Source organism: Panthera tigris, chromosome A2, assembly GCF_018350195.1.
Source record: "Panthera tigris isolate Pti1 chromosome A2, P.tigris_Pti1_mat1.1, whole genome shotgun sequence".
NCBI lineage: Eukaryota > Metazoa > Chordata > Mammalia > Carnivora > Felidae > Panthera > Panthera tigris.
The window spans coordinates 50288781-50316039 of NC_056661.1; the positions used below are offsets into that span (position 1 = coordinate 50288781).

A 27259-nucleotide genomic window follows, 5' to 3' on the forward strand; every position below is an offset into this window, starting at 1 on the left:
AAACTGAGAACAAACTGAGGGTTGATGGGGGTGGGAGGGAGGGGAGGGGAGGCGATGGGCATTGAAGAAGGCATCTTTTGGGATGAGCACTGGGTGTTGTATGGAAACCAATTTGACAACAAATTTCATATATTAAGAAAAAAAATAGGGTGCAAACAAAAAAAAACTAATTCATACTCACGTGGACCCTGATTTTCCTCCATTTTTACCCTGCATTCCTACGTGACTTGTATTAAAAAAAAAAAAAAATACTGCCTACTGGACTTGAAGGAATGGCTTGATGTGGAGAAACAGAGCAGCAGTACCACACTCTTGGAAAAAAGGGACAACGCGCAGGCCACCATGTGTTCTTCCCTTACCCAACTTGAGAGGTGTTTTTGACCTTGAAAACATTAGGGGTAAAGTGAGAAGATTTTCCCTTTCTAATACCTCAGCCTGAATAATTTGAAACCGTTTCCTAAGAATCCTTGGAAAGCAGAGGGGTTTTGGGTATAGTCTTCTTATAAAAAATTTTCCTCTTAATTTGATGTTTCAGATTAGACAATCTATCATTCTACAGCATTGTTAATTTTTACATGAAGAAATATCAAAGATTAAATAATGTCTAGACACATTCACACACAGGTTGTAGCATTTAAAACTGGTATAATTCATTTAGAAGGCAGCAACACCTACTATGGTCAAAATGGTGTTAAAAATAAAGAAATAATTTATTAGAAACAAAAGGCTCTATACATAGAGAGCTTTACCACAGCTTTAGATGTGTTAAGTAGAACACTGGGGAACAGAAACTGAAGGGTTTGATCAATTATGATACAGAACCATAAGAAAACTCTGCACCCACTTAAAAACAGCTATAAAAATGAGGTAGAAACATGGGTACAAATGGTTTATGATATAAAGTGAATGCCAGAACACAAAAATTATATAAATACAAACACACACACACACACACACACACACACACGTATAATCATTTTATACTAGGTCATCTTTTAAAGTACATCATCTTTTAAAAATATCTTTTAAAAAATTACTCACCTCCAAACCTCTCTTTTTTAAAGCTTTCCCATCCATTACTTGCTCAATTACGTTTTTCTTGTTTTTCTCTCCTATATACTGTCTTTCTGGTCATTTCTATTTTCTAGTATAGTCATCTTTACCTTCTTCACTCACTGTCTTGACAAAAACATCACTGTCTATCATGGCCTTTTCTGACTCCAGAAAAAATATCTATCTAAAGGGTACAGAGTAAGAAACAAGGCCACCCTACGGCCACTGCAATGATCTCCCACATACTGCCTTGCTTGCTATCACTGTGGAAGTTACAAAGCAGTAAAAAAGAGCCTGAAGTGGAAGACTGAACTGCCTCATGCCTCAAAGTTACTTTCTAATTGTTTGTGCCTTTCTGTCTGAGCATGCACAGGTATGGAAAATAGAAATTTACAATAATTCGGTACTACAGGTTTCTTACCTATTGAATGAGTCCGATTCTGATGAAGAAAGAGTTTCTTCTTGAATATCAGTACAACTGGAAGAATCATCTGGTCTGTCAGGCTCCATTCTCCCTGGGGATTCCAGCTTTGTTTGAGGGAAGTGGTCTGTTATGGGAAGAGTGTCTGAGAATTTCATCTTTTTATCTTCCTGTTCTAAAAAGGTAAAAGAAAGAAAAAGACACATTTAAGAGTACCATAAAATCTACAACCTCTGTATGTTTGTTATTTCTACATTTAGCAGTACAATTTATACTCAGTAAAATGGAAGCTTAGATAACATTGAATCCAAAACTCCAGGGACAGAGAATAAGAATCATCACTCCTATAAGCTATCTAATTACAATGCCCACTCCATGCACTTCCAGATTAATTAATTTGAAAACAAAATTTCCTTTTAAAATCAGGAGTAGTGAACTGTGTAATTCTAATGAGGCTTCTACTCACAGTATTACTAGAGAATTCCTGCATATTTCATAGATCAGAGAACACCAACAAACATATGAAGCACAATAAAAGAGCATTAAAGATTCGATATTTATCACTGACTACTATGTGGTAGTGAATCCATCTGGACATTTCTCTTAGTCTGTTAAATAGAATCTAGTAATTTATTATGGAAAAGGAAAACTAATCAGACATAACAAATATTTCCATTCGATCCAATACATGTCACATTTCTATGTATCCCTTGTTAGAGCCTCAATTTCTGAGGTCTCCTCTCGCAAAAAAAAAATAAGGGAAGCTGGAGGCATGCAGACAGTGCTGGCAAGAATGTGACAACAGGTATGACCAAATATCTCCAAAGACGAGTGCAGAAATAGTATCCATGAAGGATTCCTCAGTGCCCAGGACTCTCCCTCACGATCTGTTTCAGGACTCTGCTAGTATTTCAGTGGCACTGTCTTTAAGCTTCAGGAACTCAGTAAGTACTTAACAGGCAAGCCACATGTGCTAATAGAATAGAGCCCCTTTCATGAGTTTCCTCCCAGAGAAGTAGAGCTGTCACACATCATCCACCCAGTGTGTTTGCAGAGGCAAGTGACTCTCGACAAAAGACACCAAGAAGAATTGTCAAGGTTTTGTTACAAATAGAAAATTTATAGTAAAGAATAAGACAGATTCCTTCTTTGTAAGTCTATACAGTCAAGATTTTTCCAAGATTTTCCCAGAAATAATAAGTTTTTCTTATACTAAAGAACAGCATACATCACAAAAGTATAATTTCTTAAAAAAAAAAAAAAGCTATTGATGTTGTCTGGCTCTCAATAAGCCAAATCGTTACCAAAACAAAACTGTACCCTCTAATGTTTATCTGGGTAAAGGAAAGAAGCTAACCACAACAACCATCCAGGTGCTCTAAGATCTCCTCTTGTAAACAGGCACCCAAGATCACATTAAGAAGAATCAATCACCCAGTAAACTCAGAGAACCCAGGCATCCAGTACTCAACTGGCCAGGAAAATGCAATCAAGCTGACAAACTAGGAAGTGAAAAATTTTAATGGTGAAAACCACAAAACATTGTTGAAAGAAATTAAAGACATAAATAAATGAAAGACATCCTGTGTTCACAAACTATAAGACAATATTATTAAGATATCAGAAGTTACCAAAGCAATCTATAATTTCAATTCAATCCCAATGTTACTTCTTGCAGAAGTAGAAAAATTCATCTTAAAATTTACATGGAATCTCCAGGGACCCAAATAGTCAAAACAATCTTGAAAAGGGAGAATAAAGTTGGAGGACTCATACCTCCTGACTTTGAAATTTATAACAAAGCTACAGTAATTAAAATAGTATATAATACAGACATAAGAGACTTTTAGACCAAAAGAATATAACAGTGAGTATAAAAATAAACCCTCACATATATAGTCAATTGACTTTCAACAAGGATATCAAGAGGGGCGCCTGGGTGGCGCAGTCGGTTGGGCGTCCGACTTCAGCCAGGTCACGATCTCGCAGTCCGTGAGTTCGAGCCCCGCGTCAGGCTCTGGGCTGATGGCTCAGAGCCTGGAGCCTGTTTCCGATTCTGTGTCTCCCTCTCTCTCTGCCCCTCCCCCGTTCATGCTCTGTCTCTCTCTGTCCCAAAAATAAATAAATGTTGAAAAAAAAAATTTTTTTTTAAAAAAAAAACAAGGATATCAAGAGCATTCAATGTGGAAAGGTTATTCTTTTTTTTTTTAATTTTTTTTTTTAATGTTTTTATTTTTGAGAGAGAGGTAGACAGACAGAGTGTGAGCCAGGGAGAAGCAGAGAGACAGAGAGACAGAATCTGAAGCAGGCTCCAGGCTCCGATCTGTCAGCACAGAGCCGGATGCAGGGCTCAAACCCACTACACTAGATCATGGCCTGAGCCGAAGTTGGACGCTCAACCACCTGAGCCACCCAGGCGCCCCAAAGGCTATTCTTAACAATTGGTGCTTTATCTACATGTGAAAGAATGAAATTGTACCCTTACCTTATACCATACACAAAAATTAACCTAATAGGGATCACAGACCTAAACATGAAGAGCTAAAACAACAAAACTCTTAGGTAAAAACAAACAGGAAAATCTTTCATGATTTTCCAAATGTTTCCAAATGTTTCCAAATGCTTCCATCTTTCCAAAATGTTGCCATGAATGATTTGGCAACAATTTCATGGATATAACACCAAAGGCACAGGCAACAAAAGGAAGAATGAATAAACCAGACTTTATTAAAATTAAGCACCGCTGTGCATCAAAGAAACTATGAAGAAAGCAAAGAGACAACTGAGAAAATGTTTATAAATATTTGCAAATCATATACATGAAAAAGGATTAATATCCAGAATATATAAAGAATTCCTAAAACAACAACAAAGAAACAAACCAATGGAAAAGTGAGCAAAGAACATGAACAGACATTTCTCCAAAGAAGAAAAACACATAGCCAATAAGCATGTGAAAAGATGCTCAACATCATTAGTCATTAGGAAAATGAAGATCAAAACCCATATCACTTCTTACCTACTATAATAGCTACAGTTAAAAAAAAAAAAAAAAAAAAAGGAAAATAACAGGTGCTGTTGGCAAGGATATACAGAAACTAGAATCCTTAAGCATTGCTTGTAAGAATGTAAAATGGTGTAGCCACTTGAAAACAGGTTGGTGGTTTTTCAAAAGGTAAACATAGAATTACCATATAAACCAACAAGTCCATTCTTAGGTTCATATCCAAAAGAATGGAAAGCAGAGACTTGAACAGATATTTCAACACTAATGTTCATAGCAGCGTTATTCACAGTAGCCAAAAGGTGAAAATAACCCATTAGAGATGAACAGATAAACAAAATGTGGCATACACATAAAAAGCAATGAAATTTTGATAGAAGCTACATGAGGACCTTCAAAATATGCTTATTAGTGAAATAAGTTGACATAGAAGGACAAATTATTAATGATTCCCACTTACATGAGGTACATAGACTAAGCAAATTTCACAAAAAAGTAGAACAGAGACTACCAGGGTCTGCCTGGAAAAGTGGAAGAGAGTTATTATTTTTAATGGGCACGGAGTTTATGTTGGATGATGAAAAAGTTTTAGGTACAGATAGTGGTTACCATTATAAAACATTCTGAACATATTTAATAGTACTGAATTGTACATTTATGAACAGGTGAAATGATAAATATTGTGTTATGTATAATTTATCATAATAAAGAAAACAATAAGGAATTTTCTTGTGCACTACCCTCCATTATGACTCTGTTTTGTTCACTGATCCAAATAAAGCCCTGGCAATAGAAATATAATATTAATCTCAAATTTTAAAATGGATCAAAATTAAGGAATGTGCTATGTATAGGCACACCAAGTCTATAAGCTTCAGACTTTATAGCAGAACATTCCATCCAAAATAAATACCAGTGACCCTTAACAAAAATTATTCTAGAATGAAATTATTTGTAGGGTATCTGAAGATATACAGCAATAAATCCTATAGTTAGAAAATATCCTCAGGCTGAAACAACTAAGAAACTTCTGATTTATCATTAAATGAAAGACTTCATAAACTTGTCTTCAGGACATTGTCTCAGTCATTTTCCCTACAGTAATAAACTTAGTTAACATTCAACAACTGTTTGTTATAGGTCTAAAAATATTTTTTTCCCATTTCAGATACCTAATAAAAAGGTAAATTCCTGTGATTTTATTTTCTTTTTATATTAAAAATGAATAGTGAAATTCAACATATTTCTGTTTTTAATTAAAGTCTCTTACCCATGCATACAGGTAATAGCTTTTCTGTAGATTCATCTTCTTTTCTTACTACTTTTTTTGTTGACGTTTCAACGGTCTTCTTGTATCCCTTTTTGGCCTGATCCACCAGAAGCCGAAATTCATTCTGATGTTTTTTACCTAAAATTCAAAAGATCTTCTTGGTAAAACAAGGAGTAAGAAAATTTTATGTTTGTTATGCTGACACACGGAGTATCAAGAAGTGTTCAACCGGGGCGCCTGGGTGGCTCAGTCGGTTGAGCGACCAACTTCAGCTCAGGCCATGATCTCATGATTTGTGAGTTTGAGCCCCGAGTCGGGCTCTGTGATGATGGCTCAGAGCCTGAAGCCTGCTTCAGATTCTGTGTCTCCCTCTCTCTCTGCCCCTCCCCCACTCATGCTGTCTCTCTCTCAGAAATAAACATTAAAAAAAAAAGTAAAAAAAAAAAAAAAGAAGTGTTCAACTTTGCTCAAGAACAAGATCCTTGAAAAGCACCTGCAATAAACTTAAAAGCTGGCAACCACAAAAATACAAAGGGCTGGGGGTCGTGGAAGCCTCTGCTCTTCTCCCTTCCTCCCTTTCCATGTTTCCATACAAACATGGAAACAGGATATTCCTAGTTTGCTAGGAATTCAAAAGAGCTTCTTGGTAAAACAAGGAGTAAGAAAATTTTATGTTTGTTATGCTGACACACGGAGTATCAAGAAGTGTTCAACCGGGGCGCCTGGGTGGCTCAGTCGGTTGAGCGACCAACTTCAGCTCAGGCCATGATCTCATGATTTGTGAGTTTGAGCCCCGAGTCGGGCTCAGAAATAAACATTAAAAAAAAAAGTAAAAAAAAAAAGGTTTTTCCCAAACCCCATACTCTGTAAGGCTTTTGATGCAGAAGATACCACTTTCTTAAATATATCCAAAAGACACCATTCTAACTCCCAAGAAACAAGAGTACTAACATGAAGAACATTAACTGAATATAAGAGCAGAAGCCTCGAGGAAAGCTGGGTTCTAAAAACAAAGAAAGGAAATCCATTCTAATTCCCTCTTTCTCCTTTACATTTCTTGCCTGTTTCCCATCAGGATCCCTTAAGTCCACCACCCACCACCAATCACTTTACCTCAGGATATTTTAATTGCACCAATCTTAACAACACCTGCTACTTTGGAAGGCAGCTATGCTCACCAGGATCCCACCAAGGCTGCACATAACACCTGCTACTTTCATACCTCTGAGGACAATGTAAGCCTGATATCTAGGTAGCCATTATTAACATACATTAATTTACTCAATAAGGAATAGCCAGGCATTGCTAGAGCAGAGGCTGTAGGACATCTATTTGTGATTCTGAACTATAGTTCGAACGGCTGAGGATGCATTTACTTATCTAACACCCTCAAACACATAAGTCATGGCTCAAAATGATGCCATAAATCCTACAAAAATGTATTTTAGAAAGAATCATACTGCAAATAGTTAAAGTTCTGAGACCATTTTCACACAGTAACCAACATTTTCCCTGTGGCACACACTAAGAATAACTGACTGTAGGAAAAAATTTGTGCTTTTCTTGAAAACTATGCATTTTCTAGAGCTATCCTTCCAGGATTCCAAGCATTTGCTGCCTTTGAGCTCTGTAAACTGTAGATAACTCATGGCAATGGAAAATAATTCTTGTCTACAGACATGCAAAATCCTGTCTGGTAAAGGTTCAATTGACTCCTCTCCCCACTGCGGAAGAGGCCAGTTTTGCCTCCATTTGCACACTGAATTCAATATTCCTGATCTATAAATGCGACTGTTCTTTGGACATCAGGGAGAGACTGCTCCTAATCCCAATATATTTATGTGTATGTACATGTAAAACTCCCAGTGAAACTAACATGTTGGGTTGTAAGGTATCTGGTAAGTTTTACATTAAGAGACTGGGTAAAACTCCAGCAAAAGAAATAATGGCTGGCCATAAAGATTGCTGGGAAAAGTTAGCTCTTTAGAAATAGGTGAGATCCTATCTAGGAAATAAGCTAGGTGATTTCTTTCAGGTCCTATTTAACTCTATGCATTTGAGGATAATTATTCTGTACTTCCTTCAGCTCCCCAGAAGCAGTGAGCTAACACCACCACCATCACTATATAGTTTCTGTTAGGCAAGGGTAACACAGCACTGTGGGGTCTATGTAATCTAGTCAGACCTAGTCTAGGCTGTTTTCCCAGTAAGGCCATTGAGTATCTATGAATTCTGGGTGTAAGAATTACTTAAGAAACTTGCTCAAGTAATCTCATTAACAGTTAAGGAGGCTTAATGACTTTCTCTTCTGAAGTAATAAAATCCCAGGTTTAAAAAGAGATTTTCTTTGTTTAATCTTATTACCCTACAGCTAGGCTGGAAACCAAACAGTAAATGGCAGCCACTGCTTTGGCTTTGACCCAAGAGGAAAAATAACCCCTGCTCAAAAGATGAACAGTGCCAAGAGATTATGACTAATAAAATTGCTCCCATTCATCTCTTCACCTCATTTTAGGAGCTGTGCCATCTGGCAAGAAGTTCTTTAAAGAGTTTAAAATCTCGGCTCTGCTAATTAGATGCCCTGAATTTACCTCTTAAAAATATTAACTGGCTGACATAATTGTGGGAGCTCATGAATGCACTTTACATTCAACCATTTCATATCCTTCAAGATTTTTAATACTTGAATAATATCACCCTTTCCGCCTCTCCAAGTTGAAACATCATAGTCTTTTCTAGTGCCATGTCAAGCCATTCATTCATTCCTTCCTTCACCACCCCTTAACTACTTTTCTAGACCAGCTTTTACAGCCAGAGGGTCCCCAGATCTGCCCATGAACTGAGAGGTACACAAGACCAAACCCAGGCTCTCTCAAGAACTGGACAGACTCACCCCCTACAGCAATGACACTGAAATACTCACTCATCTACTTGAAGTCACAGAACAAGTTTGGAGTCAATGTCTCTCAAAGTAAAATCGAATACATTTTTTTTCACCAACCTCCTAGGACACCCAAGCAGCTAAACCTGGATGGAAAAGAGAGTAACAGTAATGGCTAACGCTCACTAAGGGCTTGTTCATTTAGCCCTGAACTGACCAGTCTCACTTTAAATTCATGATGTAAACCTAAAATGGGCACTCAACACCGCTGTACAACTTTTCTACCTTTCTCTAGCAAACTCTGCTTTACTATTCTCCAAAATGACTGCTTCGAGCTTTTGCATACGTGCAACACCCCCCTACTCAGCTGGCCTCACACTACTTTGAGAACACAGAAACATTCTAACAGAAACCTTATCATCTTCCAACTACCATTAATTCATCTGTGCACATACGCTCTATCTTCCTTGAATTTAACGAAAAATGACTGTCCTTGCAACAATTAAAGGCCAACCTCTAACGTATGCTCTGGATTCCATCACTAAGGCCTTCTCAAAGATATAGCACCTGTAACTATCCTCTCCCTTTCTTACATCATCAATTTCCCCCTCTATGCATCTTTCCCACTGGCATACAAATATGCCTAGGACTGTTCTGCAGAAAGTGAGAATGTGGGTTATGAAAACAACTAAGTAACCAGCATTTTTTCCTTAATGAAATAGAGTGTAAAGTGCCAGAATACATTAAAAATGGAAAGAGTAAGCAACCGAGATGTCCTCCAATGGCAGAATGGATGAACTATAGTACATCTAGACAATGGAATATAATTCAGCACTAAAACAAAAAGCACTATCAAGCCATGAAAAGACATGGAGGAACTTTAAATGCACATTGCCAAGTGACGGAAGACAATCTGAAAAGACTACATGCTATAGGATGCCAACTATATGACATTCTGGAAAAGGCAAAACTATGGAGACAAAAATAAGATCAGTGGTCGCCGGGGGTTTTGTAGCAGGTGGGTTATGAACTGACAAGACACAAAGGACTCCTAGGGCAGCAAAAATACTCTGTAGGCTATCACAGTGATGCATGTCATTATATCTCTGTCCAGATCCATGGAATGCATGGTTCACACCAAGAGTGAACCCTAAAGTAAAGCATGGACTTTGGATGACTATGATGTCAGTGTAGGTTCGTTAATGATAACACCAGAGATGGGGTGTTGATAATGGGAGAGGTCATGCATGCATGGGGGCAGGAGATATATGGGAAGTCTGTCACATTTCCCTGCTGTAAAAACATAAAGTCTTACCGAGAGAGAGAGAGAGAGAGAGAGAGAGAGAGAGAGAGAGAGAGAGAGAGAGAGAGAGAGAGATGCAGTACAGGTGGCTTGGATAAGCATAACCAACTGGCTTTGGAACTCAATTATCTCACTACTTATAGTCTTTCAAAGTCAATACAATTTTGAGAGAAAAATGATGGAAAACAATTTTTTATAATGTTGGAGACATGTAAGGTTGGTGTGGGGGAATGTGAACATCACTTGAGAACATCTGAATATAACCTTAAATATGGGTAAATATCGGTTTGTAAAACTTTTACTTCAATAATGTGTGTGTATATCGTTAGTAATGATATAAAATATGGTTCTCACTGTGGGTTATAGTCAGAAAAGATCTGAAAGCCACTAGGTTAAGTATTTCCCAGCTTGAAAAACAAACAAAACCATCTTTTGACCAACACCCACCTCCAGCTATGCCCTCATTTTTCTCTCCCTGACAGAGTAAAATCTCCCCCAAGAGCTGTCCACCTTAGTCTCACTTCCTCACCTCCAGTTTCATCTCGTGGACACCCAGAGCGTCTGACACCTCTCCTCTTAAGAAACTGTTCTTGTAGAAATTAGTTTGCTGCCTCTAAGTTGTGAAATGCACTGATGCTTTCCATCTTTTACTCTACCATTCACAGCAGCATCTGACACAATTCATCTTATTTCCTTTCTTGAAACACTTTGCTTTCCTAGATTTTCTGATACCACATTTCCAAGTTTTCTTCCTATTTCATGGCCCCCTCCTTCATCAACCCATCATGGACACTCTTAAAACAGCAGAATTCCAAGTGCACTGGCTGACTGCTAAAGATCTCTGAGCCTCTTTCAGAGGGCAAATAAGGTAAAACCTATTTTATGTGCCTTCTTTGTTATGTTGACATAGGCACCGAGTGCAATAGAAATGGTGGATAAAACTGCTGGTGTCCTAGCATGAACCAAAGAAGTGACCCCGAACTTAGTAATCACTATATGCTACACGGTCATGCAGACACCAATTTAAAACAAAAGAAAAAAGAAAAAAGAAAAAGTCGCTTTAAGAATGTCCTTGACGAACCGGTAAGAAAAGTATGTATTTTATTTTGACCCTGGAGTACATATCTTTTTTAATAACCTCAGTGGTAAAATGAGAACTACAAATACAGCACCTGTGCTCTACACCCAACATATAATGGAAATACCACAGCCTGCAGAAGCACCTGTGTACTTATTTCAGGTGGGAGCTAAATTAGCTACTTTTTAAACAAACAGCATTTTTACTTGAAAGAACAGTAGACAAACTGTGATTATTTACACTTGGATAATATATTTTCTCAAAAGTGAATGAGGGAGGTTTTCACTTCAAGAAAAACAAATGACAGCATCTGCTGACAAAGATAAAAGGATAGCTTTCAAGTGAAAATCAGAACTCTGGATAACTTGTACCCGACATTACGAGCTGACGGTTTCCTAATACTTAACTTTCCTGAGAAGACTGGGGCTGAAATTAAAGAATGCTGTTCTTTTATATTATATAATACAAATGAAAAAATGCAAACATTTGCAACGCGATGAACCAATATTTTCCAAATAACCAACAAATGATGTTTCAAAACCATTCACAGGTAGAAGGGCCTTTCAAAGCACGTGACAGACCAGTGGATTTTTATGGGGTAGAGTACAAAAACTTCATTAATATGATTTCAAATTCCATTGTAACTAACCGTTCTGAAATAACACTTGCCAACAATACCCATGATTATCTAAAAAAAAAAAAAATCTACTGAAACACTTCTCTCTTTTCAATTGCCTACCTGTGTCAGGATGGATATTTTTCATATGCTTCAACCAAAGCAACACATAGAAACAGTTTAAATGCAGAAGGTGATATGAAAGTCAAGATGTTCTCTATTAAGCAAGACATCAAAGAGATTTGCAAAAATAAAAAAGAATGCCACTTTTCTCTCTAAATTTTTTAAATCAGACTTCCTGGGGTGCCTGGGTGGCTCAGTCAGTTGAGCATCCGACTTCGGCTCAGGTCATGATCTTACAGTTTGTGGGTTCAAGCCCCGCATCAGGCTCTGTGCTGACAGCTTGCTCAGAGCCTGCAGCCTGCTTCAGATTCTGTGTCTCCTTCTCTCTTTCTGCCCCTCCCCGGCTCATGCCCTGTCTCTGTCTCTCAAAAACAAATAAATGTTAAAAAAAAATTTTTTTTTAAATATATATATATATAAATAAATTAATTAAATAAAAAATAAAAGCAGACTTCCCGAGAAATAATTTACACACAATAAAATTCGTGAATTTAAAATGAACAATTTAATTTGATGCAAAAAAACCTGTAGCCGCATAACTACCAATGCACTCATGAAATAGAAGACTTAAATCACCCAAAAGAGTTCCTTCCTGATCCCCTTTTCCCCCACCCACAGGAGCTGGCAGTACCAATATGCTTTCTGTTACTAATTTTTGCCTTCCTAGAACTTTATATAAATGTTCATTCAAGATGCTACCCTTTTAGTTTCGCTTTTGTTGTAGCACAATGTTGTTGACATTCCCCCCATGTGGCTTCGTATGTCAAGGGTTAATTCTTTTTTATTATTAAGTACTGTTCCATTGTATATGGATATATCATAATGTGTTTATGGATATTTAGGTTGTTTTCAGTTTAGGATAATATGAATAAGCTGCTATAGCATTTGTCCATAATACTCTTGAAATTGTTTAATACAATTCATGGATTTTGTTTTTTGGAAATTATATCCCAATAAATCTGACTTCCTATCTCTGTGTGGATATATGCTTTCATTTCTCTTGGATAAATAGTTAGGAGTAGAATGACTGGGTTGTATGGAGGTATATAACCTTAAAACAAACTGCTAAACTGTTTACCTAAGTGGTTGTATCATTTTGCTTTCTCACCAGCAATGCATAAGATTTCCATTTGCTCCACATCCTGGCCAGGAGTTTGGTATTATCCTTTTTTTTTTTTTTTTTTTTTCCCCTGCCATTAAAATAAGTATATAGTATTATTTCATTTAAAATTATATCTTCCTGGGGTGCTTAGGTGGCTCAGTAAGTTAAGCATCTGACTTTGGCTCAGGTCATGATCTCACAGTTTGTGGGTTTGAGCCCCGCATCGGACTCTGTGCTGACAGCTGGGAGCCTGCAGCCTGCTTTGGATTCTGTGTCTCCCTCACTCTCTGCCCCTTCCCGCTCACATTCTGTATCTCTCTCTCTCAAAAATAAATGTTAAAAAAAAATTTTTTTAATTATACTTTCCTAAAGATTAATGACTAATAAGATTAACCTATATTTTCATGTGGTTACTTGACACTTAAATATTTATTTCGCTGAAGAATGTTTCAGTCTTTTACCCTTTAAAAAAATATATATATATGGCATATGCCTTATTATTGAATTTCAAGAGTTCTTTACATAATATAGATACTAGTATTTTGTCAAATATAAATTTTACAGTATTTTCTCACAATCTGTGGCTTGAGTTTTCATTTTCATATTTGCCTTTTAAAGAGTAAGCACTAAATTCTACTGAAATATAACATATCATATTTCCTTTTAGCTTTCTCTTTCACAATTCATACTATTTGTGAAAGATGATAATGTCAACTGTGACTATAAAGTTTTATTTATTTCATTCAAATCTGTATACTATTTACTCTTATTCCTTCACACTGTTGACGACCTACAGTACAATAAAAAATGTGAGAAAGAACATATCTACCTTGCTCCCAATCAGAAGAAAAGTATTTAATATTTCATCATTAAATATGATGTTAGTTGTAGGTTTCTTATAGATATTCTTTACCAGATTGAAGAAATTCTATTTTGGTAAGAGTTTTTATATTAATGGGTGTTCAATTTTGTCAAACACTTATTCTGCATCTATTTTGAGAACCATATAGTGTTTTTTTAGTCACTTAATACAGTGAATTACAATGATTAATTTTCTAAAATTAAATCAATCTTGCACTGTTAGGATAAATCCCACTTGGTTATGATGTATTATCTTGTATATGTATTGCCAGACGTAATTTACTAAAATTTTGTTAAGGATTTTTGCATCCATGTTCAATGAAGAATATTGGTCAGAACTTTTTTTTTTAATGTTTATTTATTTTTGAGAGAGAAAGAGACAGAGACAGAGCACGAGCGGGGAAGGAGCAGAGAGAGAGAAGGGGGCACAGAATCTGAAGCAGGCTCCAGGCTCTGAGCCGTCAGCACAGAGTCCGACAGGGGGCTCGAATTCACGGACCATGAGATCATGACCTGAGCCAAAGTTGGACACTTAACTGACTGAGCCACCCAGGTGCTCCATGAACTTTTATTATACCATCTTTGGTTTTTAGTTTCATGGAAACTTCAGCCTCATAAAATGAGGTAAGAAGTATTCCTTCCATTTCAATTTTCTAGCAGAATATGTCTAAAACTGATTATTATTTCCTTCCTTATATATTTCATAGAATTCACCAGTGAACCCACTTGGACCTGGGATTTCTTCAGGAATTGCAAATTCAATTTGTCTATTATTTCTTCTTAAATAAAGTTTAGTAATTTGTGTCTTTCAAGGGAGTTGTCCATTTCATTTATTTTTTAAAAAATAGATACAGAGATTTATTTTAGGGCTAAATGCATTAACTTAACATGACATGCCTAGTAAAGATACAAATTTCTATTGTATGTAAACTTTTTTTTAGATATTAAATAGGGAGCAATAGTTATATCTTTTCTGGCATAATTGTCAGATATTATCTTTTTAATGGTTTAAATTACTTTCTCTCCAAGCAAATTTGCTGGTTTCCTTATTTTTACAGGCCTTATTTTTAGCAATTCAGTGGTCACTTGATATTCTCTATCCTCTGCCTCAAGAAAAATCACGTTGGCTTCCCAAATATTAAGGAAGCTCCTATCACACTTATCTAACAACAGAAAAACACTGACTTTTGTTGTTCAGTTTAAGGTCCATGAATATTCTAGCCTCCTTTTCCTACTCTGGGAAGGCACAGGCCATCACACCTGTATCTAATGCCTGTGTACTGCGTCTCTCCTCCCAAACAGATCACTCCCGAACCTATACATTCAAAGCTTAAGAAGGAAGGGGAAAAAAAAAAAGAAAAAGGAAAAGAAAAAAATCCTCTTAGCACAACTAAAACACATCATGTGTGGAATATCATTCCATACTTATTAACTACCTTTTGTCAGGTACTTAAATTTAAATTTAAACTAAAAAACAACCAACCAAAAATAACAGCTACCAAACTGACAAAATGTGAATGTGCTAGCCCTGGAAAAGATACATACAAAAGCCTAATAAGGAAAAGGAAGCAAGCTGGAAGTTGGTAACAACTGATAAAGTGAAAACTACTTTTGGCACAAATTTGCAAGTTACAGAACTGCTGAAATTCTTCACAGAAGTGTTGCAGTGAGTGGCCTGAGGACAGAATGGAAAGTCAGGAATGTTTCCATTTTAACTCCATTTTATTTTCACAGAGATGTTTTGAGAGCAGCTAATTAATATTTACAAAGTACTTAGTGATAAGCTCAAAGAAGAATGTTAGAAATCAAAAAGCAGGCACATAGAGTTACAAGAAAGGTCACAGAGTAAACAACTAAAATTCAGTTAAGTAATATAGAAGAAAAGTTTACATCAAACATTACTGTAAAAACTGATTTTAAAAAGTTACTTAAGAAAAATTACTTAAGATTAACCTGAAACCCAACTTCTCTATAAATAAAGAAAATGCCACACAACTTACGATATTTACTGTGAATTTCATCTATTTCCTTTTCTGTTTGGTCCTTTGTAAAAACCATTATCTAAAATAATCCAAAAGATCTTAATTAAAAATTCAAAAAGTGACAAAAACTGGAGTACTACAAACTTTAAAATAGGGGAAAATAATCTCTTATATCTGTTTCATATAAACCTAGGAAGAATAACTCCTGTGTACCTCCTTTGAATATCACAATTAGTATACCTTTACTCATCACTGCTTTCTCATCTGTAGAAAATGCAACACTAATATTCATATTAACACTAACATGAAGAATTAATACAATGATCAATTAAATTTCCCACTTTTGGTATTTAATTTTTCACCTTCATTAATACAACAGGTAACACGTGAAACTACAAGACTGAAGAAGTATTTACAGATCATTAATAAGGCAGATTTTCTTGTTTGACTTCTCCCTTTTCCAACCTAACCTCTCCAAGTCTACTGGAAAGGTAATAAATAAAGAAAATATAACACTCAATATGTTAAATTTCTACTTCCACTTTTGAAAATCTTAGACTTAAGAGATCAGAAATCTACTTACATGACTCATTACAGTTTCCATCTTACAGTTAGCACATAGGTAATAATAAAATCAATGAAAATCTCATTTTTTTTCTACTATCTGATTATAAACTTACTTCCCTAAGGTCGGTGCTTTCCTTACAAACACATTACCGATGGTCTAGGAAAAAAGTCTACTTGGGAGAGCCCATAACACTTCCTCCAGTGTCATAGGGACACAATGACTATTTTCTTCTTTGGTATCCTTTCCTCAAGTTTTGGACCATCAAGCTAGAGGAAGGCAATAGTGAAGAATTTTAGGTGTCTGATTCCCTCAACAAGCTTAATAGATACTCAGTCCTCATTAAGTCTTATAATTACTTAATTTCTCCATCAGCATAATCACAGAATTACAGAATGCCAAGCTGAAGGGGGATATCTTAGAGATCATATAGTTTAACCCCCAAGTTTTACAGACAAAGATCCTAAGGGCCACAGATGTTAAAGAGCTTATCAAATGCAACCAGCAGAGAAAGGACTGATATCAAGGCCACCAGATGTACAGGCATATGCTTTTTCCACAGGACTATAATTCATTAATAAACTCCACTTTGGATTGTACTTAGCCCTAGAAGACTCCTAACTGTGATAGAATTTTGTGCTCAAAATCAGCTACAAGAAAATCATAATACACTAAATGGAAATGTGTTCCAGGACATTTCCTACTGAACAGATTTAATTTTACTGGGCATTCAATTTTTCTATCCATCATTTCTACCCAGACAATGAAATAGACCATCAACATACGCTTTCATTGAGTTTACTAGCTTCAAGACGCATCCTAGTCTTCTCCATGTTTTCAATTTCTTGAACTATTTCAGCAGCTGTTAAAATAAGGACATACAGGCAGTGTTAATTACATGGTTTTGATCATTGTACAACTCTAAAGCTAGATGATGGGAATGTGTGAACTACCTGTTCACAGTACCTGTTGTTAATTTTCCTCTAAGTCCAAAGTTATTGCAAAATAAAAGATTAAAAGGAGTAAAACACTGAACTCTTACACATGCAGAACAATTTAAGACATAACTGTAAGAGTACAGTAAAGTCATTTTGCTCTTTCCTTTAAAAATATAGGTATAAATAGCAGTCCCAATGGAATATGAAAATTAATTTGTTAGTGGAATCCAATTCTTAGCAGATATCTATTCAAACTCCAATGTACTAAATATAAATTTACATTTTTAGACTCAGAGCATTAAGACCCATGGAGCAATATGAAAAGATCTAACATACATGGAACAGAAATCCCAAAAGAAGAAGAAAGGGAAGAGAAAAATATTTGAAGATCTAATGGTCAGAATTTGCCAAATATAATAAAAGACATCAAACCACAAAGGCAAGAAACTCAAAGAATATTAAGCAGAATGCAAAAACAAAACAAAAATACAACATTAACACAGACACACAGAGAAAATCTGCGTGAGCCAAAGAAAAAGAGTATATTACATAAAGAAAAATCAAGCATTATATCATGGCTTCTCATTAGAAACTATTCAAGCCAGGGGCGACTGAGTGGCTCAGTGAGTTAAGCATCCGACTTTGGCTCAGGTCATGATCTCGCGGTTCATGAGTTCGAGCCCTGAGTCAGGCTCTGTGCTGACAGCTCAGAGCCTGGAGCCTGCTTCGGATTCTGTATCTCCTTCTCTCTCTGCCCCTTCCATGCTCATGCTCTGTCTCTCTCTCTCAATAAATAAATGTCAAAAAAAATTTAAAAAAAAAACAAAGAAACTATTCAAGCCAGAAGACAATGGAGTGATGAATTAAAGTATGGGGGAAAAAACCATGCCAATCCGGAATTCTATACCAATGGAAGTATTTTTCAAAAGTGAAGGAGGAATAAAGATTTTCTGAGACTAACAAAAACTGAGAGAATATGTTATTAGCAGACTTGTACTATAAAAAGTGTTAAAGGAAGTTCTTCAAGCAGAAGAAATATGAAACCAGAAACTTATCTCTTCCTAGAAGAGAAAATGAAGAGTGATAGAAATGGCAAAAATGAAGGTAAGTACAAATATTTTTCTTATTTTTAACTATTCTAAAAGATAACTGACCATTCAAAACAACAACATATTGTGTTAATACCATAGGTAAAAGTACAAAACTCATGACAACAACAACACAAAGAATTAGGGATTTAAGGTATACTGTTGTAAGGTTCTTACACTGTAAGTGAAGCAGTACATCATTTGAAAGTAGACTGTAACTAACAGGTGCTTATTACAAATCCTACGTCAACCACTAAAACTTTTGGAAAAATAAGGTAAAATAAGCCCAAAGTAGAAATAAAATGTATTAATAAAAAATACTCAACCCAAAAGAGAGCAAATAAATGGAATAAAAAGCAGAAGGAACAAGCAGAAAATAACACCAACTGTATCAATAAGTACATTAAGTGTAAGTGATTTAAAAGCATCAATAAGAGATACAGAATGTAGACTCGATTAAAACAAGCAAGACCAAACTATATGCTTTCAGCAAGGAACCCATTTTATTTATTGTGAGAGAGAGAGAACACAGGCATGCATGCCAGCGGATAAGGGGCAGAAAAAGAGGGACAGAGAGAACCCTGCACTGCCAGCGAGGAGCCCGGTGCTGGAGCTCGAACCCACAGACCATGAAATTATGACCTGAGATGAAATCAACAGTCGGACATTTAACCAGCTGAGCCACCCAGATGCCCCAGAATGCATTTTAAATAAAAGACATAGATAGGTCCAAGATAAAGGAATGGAAAGACATGTATCATGTAAATACTAAAGGGAAGAAACTTGCAATAGCTATACTAAAAAGGCACAACAGACTTCAGAATAATGAATGTTATCAGGGATAAAGAGGGAAATTGTATAATGATAAAAGACTCAATTCAATAAGAAAACCTAACAATCTTAAATGTGTCTGCACCTAGAACAGAAATTAAAAATACATGAATGAGAACTTGCAGTTCCAAAGAAGATGGACTAGACTCATTTCTCTTCTGATTTCTCATACTCTCCCTCAGTAATTATTACTAAAACCCTTGAATGTAAGGTAACAAGTATAAGAGAACTCTGAAGGGTAGAAGGAGAAAGATGGGACTGGCTAAGGGCTTCAGAAGTTAAGGGACAACACAATGGTGAGGTCTTTGGGCTTCCTTTTTATCTTCTGTAAATCCCAGACTGGACTCTGGTGAAGCCTACAACCCAGAACGAACACACACACACACACACACACACACACACACACACACACACACCCAAGGAACCATTTTTCTAGCAAAGGACTATGAAAGGAGGAGACCAAAAAACTTTATGACAATATCTGACCTACTCCAGCTAAACACTGCTGATGCTTCCTGCCCACTACAGTACAATCAGAGAGTAAGTGTGGAGTATGGATTCCACCCCCCCCCCCTTCTCCCCCAGCAGTAACAGGAGCACTGGGAAAGGCTTTCCTCTCCCAGCAACACAGGGCCAGTGTGGACCAAATGAGAAACCTAGACCTCAGCCAGCAGTAGCAGATAGGACCCTCACCCTCTAACTAGTGATTGCAGCAAGGATCTCAAAGAGACAAAACCTGGAGAACAGTATCCTTTAAACCTGCACAGGAAATCCTAAATACATTCTTGGCCAACTCACATGTGAAATATTCTAAAAATTAATTTTAGAGGCCAAAAGGTTTGGGAAGTGGAGCACAGTATGAAACACCAGATTCTCAGAGGGCCCTTTAGGTAGTAATTAAAGGAAGCAGACCAGGACAACGCTGCAAGGGCTCTGAAAACTACACTGTCATTAGAACCACGGTCCACAGAAGTAGGTCTGGATCTGCATGTTAAACGTAAACAGGGTGAGTGCCTGTTAAAGGAGAATATTTTTAAAAGAACTAGAATCTCCTATTATAGTCAAAATGTCTAGGACACAATAAAAACACTTGTCAACTAAGAAGCAGGAAAATCATAACTTCAATGAGAAAAGACACTCAACAGATACTAACACTGAGATGACTCCAATCGTGAAACTATCTGGTAAGAATTTTAAAGGTACCATCATACAAATGCTTCAACAAGTAATCAGGAGCTCTCTTGAAACAAAAGAAAACAAACCTGCTACTGTATGTAATATTTTTATGACAGCCAGTGGTCCATTATAAAAATTTATCTTCTTAGTTTAAATGTTACATTTATTAATTTCTTATACTTGCAAGGGACAACTAAAAAACAACAATTAGAAATAAAGGAAAACAAATGAACCCTACTGTATTTCAGTAAAACACCAAGCCACACACTGAAGAAAGATAAAAAGGAAATTATGAACACAATATCTGACTACATACCCTCAGTCTGGGAAATGGAGGCGGGGAAAGCAACTGTGGGGAGAGAGAACTAAAAAATATTCTGAATTCTTTCTTATAGGTAGGTCTGTTTTGCAGTGGTGTAGTAGTACAGATGAAGCAATTCTGAAACTATTTTAGATGTACTACAGAATTGGGACAAATTACTAAATGTGCTGATGCTATTGAAGGGAGGATTCTTCTTGTGGAAAAAAAATGGGAAGTATAAATATGGACAGAGAAAGGTATAGAACTCTGTGGGGTTGGACTGCAATCAGTATGCTCTCATGATTTCTAATGTATGTAAGTATAAATGGATTTACATTTATATATACACATACAGTATACAGGCATATAAGCATGTCATGTATATTTACATACCCATGTATGCACATCTATATGCATGCATATATTCCTGAGCTCAATCTGCTACAAGAACCTAGAAGCAAAGGCACCAGTAGCAACGTGGAAGGAGTGACGTTAGAAAATCATCATTTTGCGGGGCGCCTGGGTGGCTCAGTCGGTTGAGCGTCCGACTTCAGCTCAGGTCACGATCTCACGGACTGTGAGTTCGAGCCCTGCGTCGGGCTCTGGGCTGATGGCTCAGAGCCTGGAGCCTGCCTCCGGTTCTGTGTCTCCCTCTCTCTCTGCCCCTCCCCCGTTCATGCTCTCTCTGTCTCAAAAATAAATAAACGTTAAAAAAAATTTTTTTGAAAAAGAAAATCATCATTTTGCAACCATCACAGAAAAGATTAGTTCATGTAAAAATTACCTAAGAATAGTAATGTAGGGGTGAAATTTTAATGAGGTATAGGATATTTACATGGTGTTAAAGTGTCTCTACAGATATCCAATTAGTAGCAAGGGGAAAACTATATAATCTCCCAGTATCGAGGGAGAAACTGAGAAGATGGTTAAACCAGCCATCACAAATGAGAGGCACAAAGATGTCAAACACCCTGGATGTGATATCCTGACAAGGGACAAAAAACATCACATATAGTACTCTGGCCAGGAATGCACAGCCTTGATGTAATTATAAGGATACATCACACAAAGCCAAAGTGAGAAATACTCTGTTTTGGGGGGGGGAAACAACAACAACAAAGCCTGTATTCTTTGCCAATGTCATAAAAGACAAAGGCAGACTGAGGAATTGTTCTAGATAGAAAGAGACGGAAAAGATGGCACAACTAAATGCAGTATGTGATCCAAAACTGCACCATGTACTAGAAGAAAAAAAAAAAAAAGAAGAAATCTATTAGCAATCATTACTGGGTCCACTGCTGAAAATAGAACAGAGATGATAGAATGGATAAAAGTATTGTTAACAAAGCTAAATTTACTGAAATTAATAGCTGTAATTTCATAATAAAAGAGAATATCCTTTTTCTTAGGAAATACATAGTAAGTACTTAGAGGTAAAGAATCAAGATTATACAACTTATTCTTAGATGGTTTAAGGAAAAAATAGAAGTATATAAGTATGTTACACACATGTATTTTTATACAGAGAGAGAGTAATAGCAATTCATAAAGGAAATAAGGCAAAATGATGATAGATGAATCCATATAAAGGGTACAGATTTTTTTTTATGATAATTATTTCCAAATAAAGTAGTTTTAACTACTTTATAAACACAAAATTAAAGCTTTTTCAAGGAACCTAAGTGGCTCAGTCAGTTAAGCGTCCACCCCTTGCTTTTGGCTCAGGTCAGGATCTCATGGTTCATGAGATCGAGTCCCAAGTTTGACTCCACACTGACAGCACAGAGCCTGCTTGGAATTTTCTCTCTCCCTCTCTGCCCCTCCCCCACCTACACTTTTTGTCTCTCTCAAAATAAAAAAATAAACAAAAAAAAAAAAAAAGGCTTTTTCAGACAAGAGCTGAAAAGAATTTGTAACTAGCACATCTGCACTCTTTACAAGACATATTAAATAGTTTTTCAGGCCAAAAGAAAATGACATCAGATGGAAACCTTGATCTAAGCAAGGAGATGAAAAATACTGGAAATAGTAATGTGTAGGCACATATAGACTTTCTTTTTCATTTTTATTTTAAAAGAAAATTCACAATTTAAAAAAAAAGAGTAAAAAGGAATTATGGAGGTTGTAACACATATAGAAGAAAAATCTATGACAATAATGAAACGAAAGATGGAAGTCATAAGATACTTCTATGTTCTACATGAAGTAGTTAGTATATTATTGGAAGGGAGACAGTGATAAGCTTAAGATATATATGGTAAGCACTAGAATAATCACTGAAAGAAGTAAACAGATATACCTAATAACCAAATGAGGAAACAGAAAACTAAAAAATACTCAATCCAAAAAAAGGAAGACAAAACAAAGAATGAATAGGACAAATAGAAAAGAAAAGCAAGATGATAGCCTTGAACTCAACCAAATAGGTTAAATGAAATGAAAATGGTTTAAGTCCTATAACTTAATGGTGTATCTTGTCAAATTACATTTGAAAAGCAAATCCAGGGGCACCTGGGTGGCTCAGTCAGTCAAGCATCCGACTCTTGATTTTGGCTCAGGTCATGAGATCTCACCATTCATGAGATCAAGCCCCATGTGAGGCTCTGCGCTGACAGTTGCAGAACCTTCCTGGGATTCTCTCTCTCCCTTTCTCTCTGTCCCTTTCCTTCTCATGCTCTTGCTCATTCTTTCTCTGTCTCTCAAAATAAATAAATAAACTTGAAGAAAAAAGGAAACCAAAACCATATACCGCTTTCAAAGAAGTTTAAATATAATAACACAATGGGTTTAAAGAGAAGAAGAGTGAAGTAAGATAGAGTGGCTATATTCATCCATACCAGATAAAGTAGATTTTGAGACGAAGAATATTACCAGAGACAAAGACAAACATTTCATAATAATAAGTAGTAGTAGGTCAACTTATCTAGAAGACATAACAATACTAAATGCACACACACTTAACTATTGAGATTCAAAATATAAGGAAAACTGAAATTATTGAAAGGAAAAATGGAAAATCTATAAATATAGTTGGAGATTTCAATAATCCTTTCAGGAATTGATAGCACCAGCGAATATAGGATCAGCAAGGATGCAGAAGAACTGAATGTTACTATCAAGCAAGTTTACAGAACATTTAAGGAAAAAAAAAAAAAAGCAAAATATTCAAGTGTTTATGGAACATTTACCAGGAAATCCTAATGTTGAGTTATAAAACAAGTCTCAGGGGGCGCCTGGGTGGCTCAGTCGGTTAAGCGGCCGACTTCGGCTCAGGTCATGATCTCACAGTCAGTGAGTTCAAGCCCCGCATCGGGCTCTGTGCTGACAGCTCAGAGCCTGGAGCCTGTTTCAGATTCTGTGTCTCCCTCTCTCTGACCCTCCCCTGTTCATGCTCTGTCTCTCTCTGTCTCAAAAATAAATAAACGTTAAAAAAAATTAAAAAAATAAATAAATAAATAAAAAATAAATAAAACAAGTCTCAGTAAATGTAAAAGGTCTGAAATGATACAGAACTGGTTAAATAGAATCAAAGTAAAATGAATAATAAAAGATTTCTGGGAAATGCCCATATATTTGGAAATTGGAAATACTTCTATATAACCCACTATTCAAATAAGAAATGGCAACAAAGATTAGAAAATATTTTAGGAGGACCTGGGTGGCTCAGTGAGTTAAGCGTCCAACTTCGGCTCAGATCACGATCTCGCAGTTTGTGAGTTTGAGCCCCGCACCAGGCTCTGTGCTGACAACTCAGAGCCTGGAGCCTGCTTCAGATTCTGTGTCTCCCCCTCTCTCTGCCCCTCCCCTGCTCATGCTCTGTCTCTCTCTGTCTCTCAATAATAAATAAACGCTAAAAAATATTTAAAAAAAAGAAAGAAAATATTTTAACTGAATGCAAATGAAAATACAATGTATCAACATTTGTGGGTGTAAGTAAAATAGGAAAATTTTGAAAGAAGAACAATCTGAAATAATTATCTAAGCTTCCACCATAATAAGCTACAGAGATAAGACCAAATTAAACCTAAAGTAATTAGAAAGAAGAAAATAATGATAGGAGGAAAATTCAATAGAATGGAAAATATGCAATAAGTTGAGGAAAAAAAATGAAACTGAAAGCCAGTTCTTTGGAAAAAATCAATAAAATTGATATCTTATAGGTAAACCCAATCAAGGGAAAAAAGAGAGAAGACATATTTCTAGTATCAAAAACAAAAGACAGTACATTACCACAGATCCCACAGACATTAAAAGACAATGAAAGAAATATTCTTAAAAAAAATGCTGACAGCAAATTGTAAATTCAAGAACTTAGATGAAATGGACACAGTCCTTGCTAAAGATAAAAGGTTGCTTTAATATTCAAAAATCAACATAATACAAATCAAAACCACAATGACACACCACTTCACATGGCTAGGGTGGCCAAAACAGGAAAGACAGAATAACAAATGGTGGCAAGAATGTGGAGAAACTGGAACCCTTACACTAGTGAAATGTAAAATGTTGTAGGCACACTGAAAAACAATCCAGCAGTTCCTCAAAATGTTAAAATGTAGTTACCATTTAACCCAGCAATTCCACTTCTAAGTACATATCTATGGAAAATGAAAACGTAAGTCCACACAGACACTTGTGTATGGATATTCATAGTTCATAGCAGCGTTATTCATAATGGCTGAAAAGTGGAAAAATCCCAGATGTCAGTCAATGAATAGGCAAAAATAAGTAATAGATCTACACAATGAAATATTATTGGGCAATAAAAAGGAATGCAGTACTAACCATGAATAATGGACAACCTTGAAAAGAAGTCAGTCACTGAAGGCCATGTATTTTGCATTAATTCATTTAAATGAAATGGACTTCCAGTTCTGCACAGAAGGAGGTTGGAAGTTGCCATTCCGTCTTAATAACAAGTTAAAAGCTCAACAGACTGAAAAATCAGCGACTCTTCTTAGATCCACCTGAAGAGGACACAGTGCAAACTAATGCCCCCAAGACTGTTGAGACCCCCAAAAATACGGAGTAATGGCTTACCTTAGGAGAAACTTACAAGCAGAAACTGCAGTGAGAAACATAACAAAAGATAAGAAAACCTGAATCATAATTAATTAATTGCTGGAGGTCCTGTGCAGATGATTCTGAGAGGTAAAAACTCCAGGGAGACCCAGTCATGGCTGGAGGGTGGTAGGGGAGACAATATTGTGAGGTTCATCTTCAGGAGTTCAACAAAATCCTTATAGTAAATTATCAAAGAAAAATCTCTGGTTTTGAGCAGGGGGAAGGGAAAAGAAACCATCTTCAAATATACCAATGTATTCTTCTCTTAACAAGACCTGTTCTCTCAGGGAACTAGTTAAATAGAGCCTAACCAACTGGGGTATTACTAGAGCCTAATTGACCTGGGAAAGGGAAATACAGAAGTCCCCCCCTTAACTGCAGTTCTGCTCTCCACTGTTTTGGTAACTCGCAATCAACCATGTTTCAGACACAGATGACCTTCTTCTGATATATGGTCAGAAAGAAAGTCAAGAGTAGACTAACACTATATCACAAGGACCACGTGATTCAACTCTCTTAATATGCAGACAATTTATCACCTCACATTACCATAAGAAGTATGAATACACTACAATAAGATATTTTGAGAGAGAGAGAGACCATATTCACATAAGTTTTATTATAATATATTGTTAAAATTGTTCTATTTTATTAGTTATTGTTAATGTCTCACTGTGCCTAATTTATAAATTAAATTTTATCATAGGTATGCACGCACAGGAGAAACAATATATATAGGATTTGGTCCTATCCATGGTTCCAGGAATCCACTAGGGGTCTTGGAAGTATCCCCCCACAGATAAGGAGGGACTACTACACCCAACTCCAGCCTGCTCTAGCCATCTTCCCACCTAAGGGAGGAGAAAAAACTAAGAAATATTTGGTAAGTTTACAATCCAGGGACACAGGCCCACTAAAGAATTGAGGCCTAATGCTAAGAAGCTTCCCCTCCCTGGCACACATCACCACCACATTACTAAGGGCCTACTTAAAACAAGTTCCTTTTAACTAGTATATTATGTCCAACTAACAAGAAAAACATTACAAAAACATACCAAAAGGCAAAAAAACACAAACACTGGAAAAAAAAATGAACAGAATATCCAAACACTGGGAGATAAGTAAGTAAAATATCTAGAATAGACAGGTCTACAGAGAAAGTAGATTAGTAGTTGTCTAGGGCTATGAGGATTGGGAAAAAATGCTGAGTGACTGCTAATGGATATGGAGTTTCTTTTGGAGGTGATAAAAATGTTCTAAAATGTATTGCAGTGGTGGCTGCATAACTGTGAATATACTAAGAAACACTGAATTACAACTTTGAATGGGTAGTACGGTATGTGAATTATATTTCAACAAAGCTGTTAAAAAATCAATGTAATAAGCCATATTACAGAATATTACTGAATAAGGGGGAAAAATGACAAACTCAATAAATGTAGAACAAAGATTGGACACAATCCAACACTCCTTCACGATTCCCAACAAACTAGGAATCGAAGAAACACCCTCAACCTCACAAAAGGCATCTTTGAAAATCTGCAACTGTCAGACTTAATGGTTAAAGACTAAATATGTTATCTATAAGACTGGTAGTAAGGA

General features: G+C 36.2%; 1 protein-coding gene across 9 annotated transcripts in view; it reads right to left on the reverse strand.

The window, feature by feature from the left end:
- Nucleotides 1-27259, reverse strand: part of RAD18 (RAD18 E3 ubiquitin protein ligase) — a 104011-nt gene that overhangs the window by 35431 nt on the left and 41321 nt on the right. For 8 of the 9 annotated variants that reach the window (XR_006214956.1, XR_006214954.1, XR_006214951.1 and 5 more), the window contains exons 8-11: nt 17045-17121; nt 15713-15773; nt 5749-5886; nt 1475-1649 (exon numbers count right to left, since the gene is read on the reverse strand). Coding sequence is in view for 3 of the 9 variants with exons in the window: in XM_042979454.1 (XP_042835388.1) it covers nt 1475-1649; nt 5749-5886; nt 15713-15773; nt 17045-17121 (451 nt within the window). In the remaining 6 variants the exon portion in view is untranslated. Of the gene's footprint in view, nt 1-237; nt 383-1474; nt 1650-5748; nt 5887-15712; nt 15774-17044; nt 17122-27259 lie in introns of those variants that run through there. The other variant, XM_042979455.1, reaches the window with a different exon arrangement.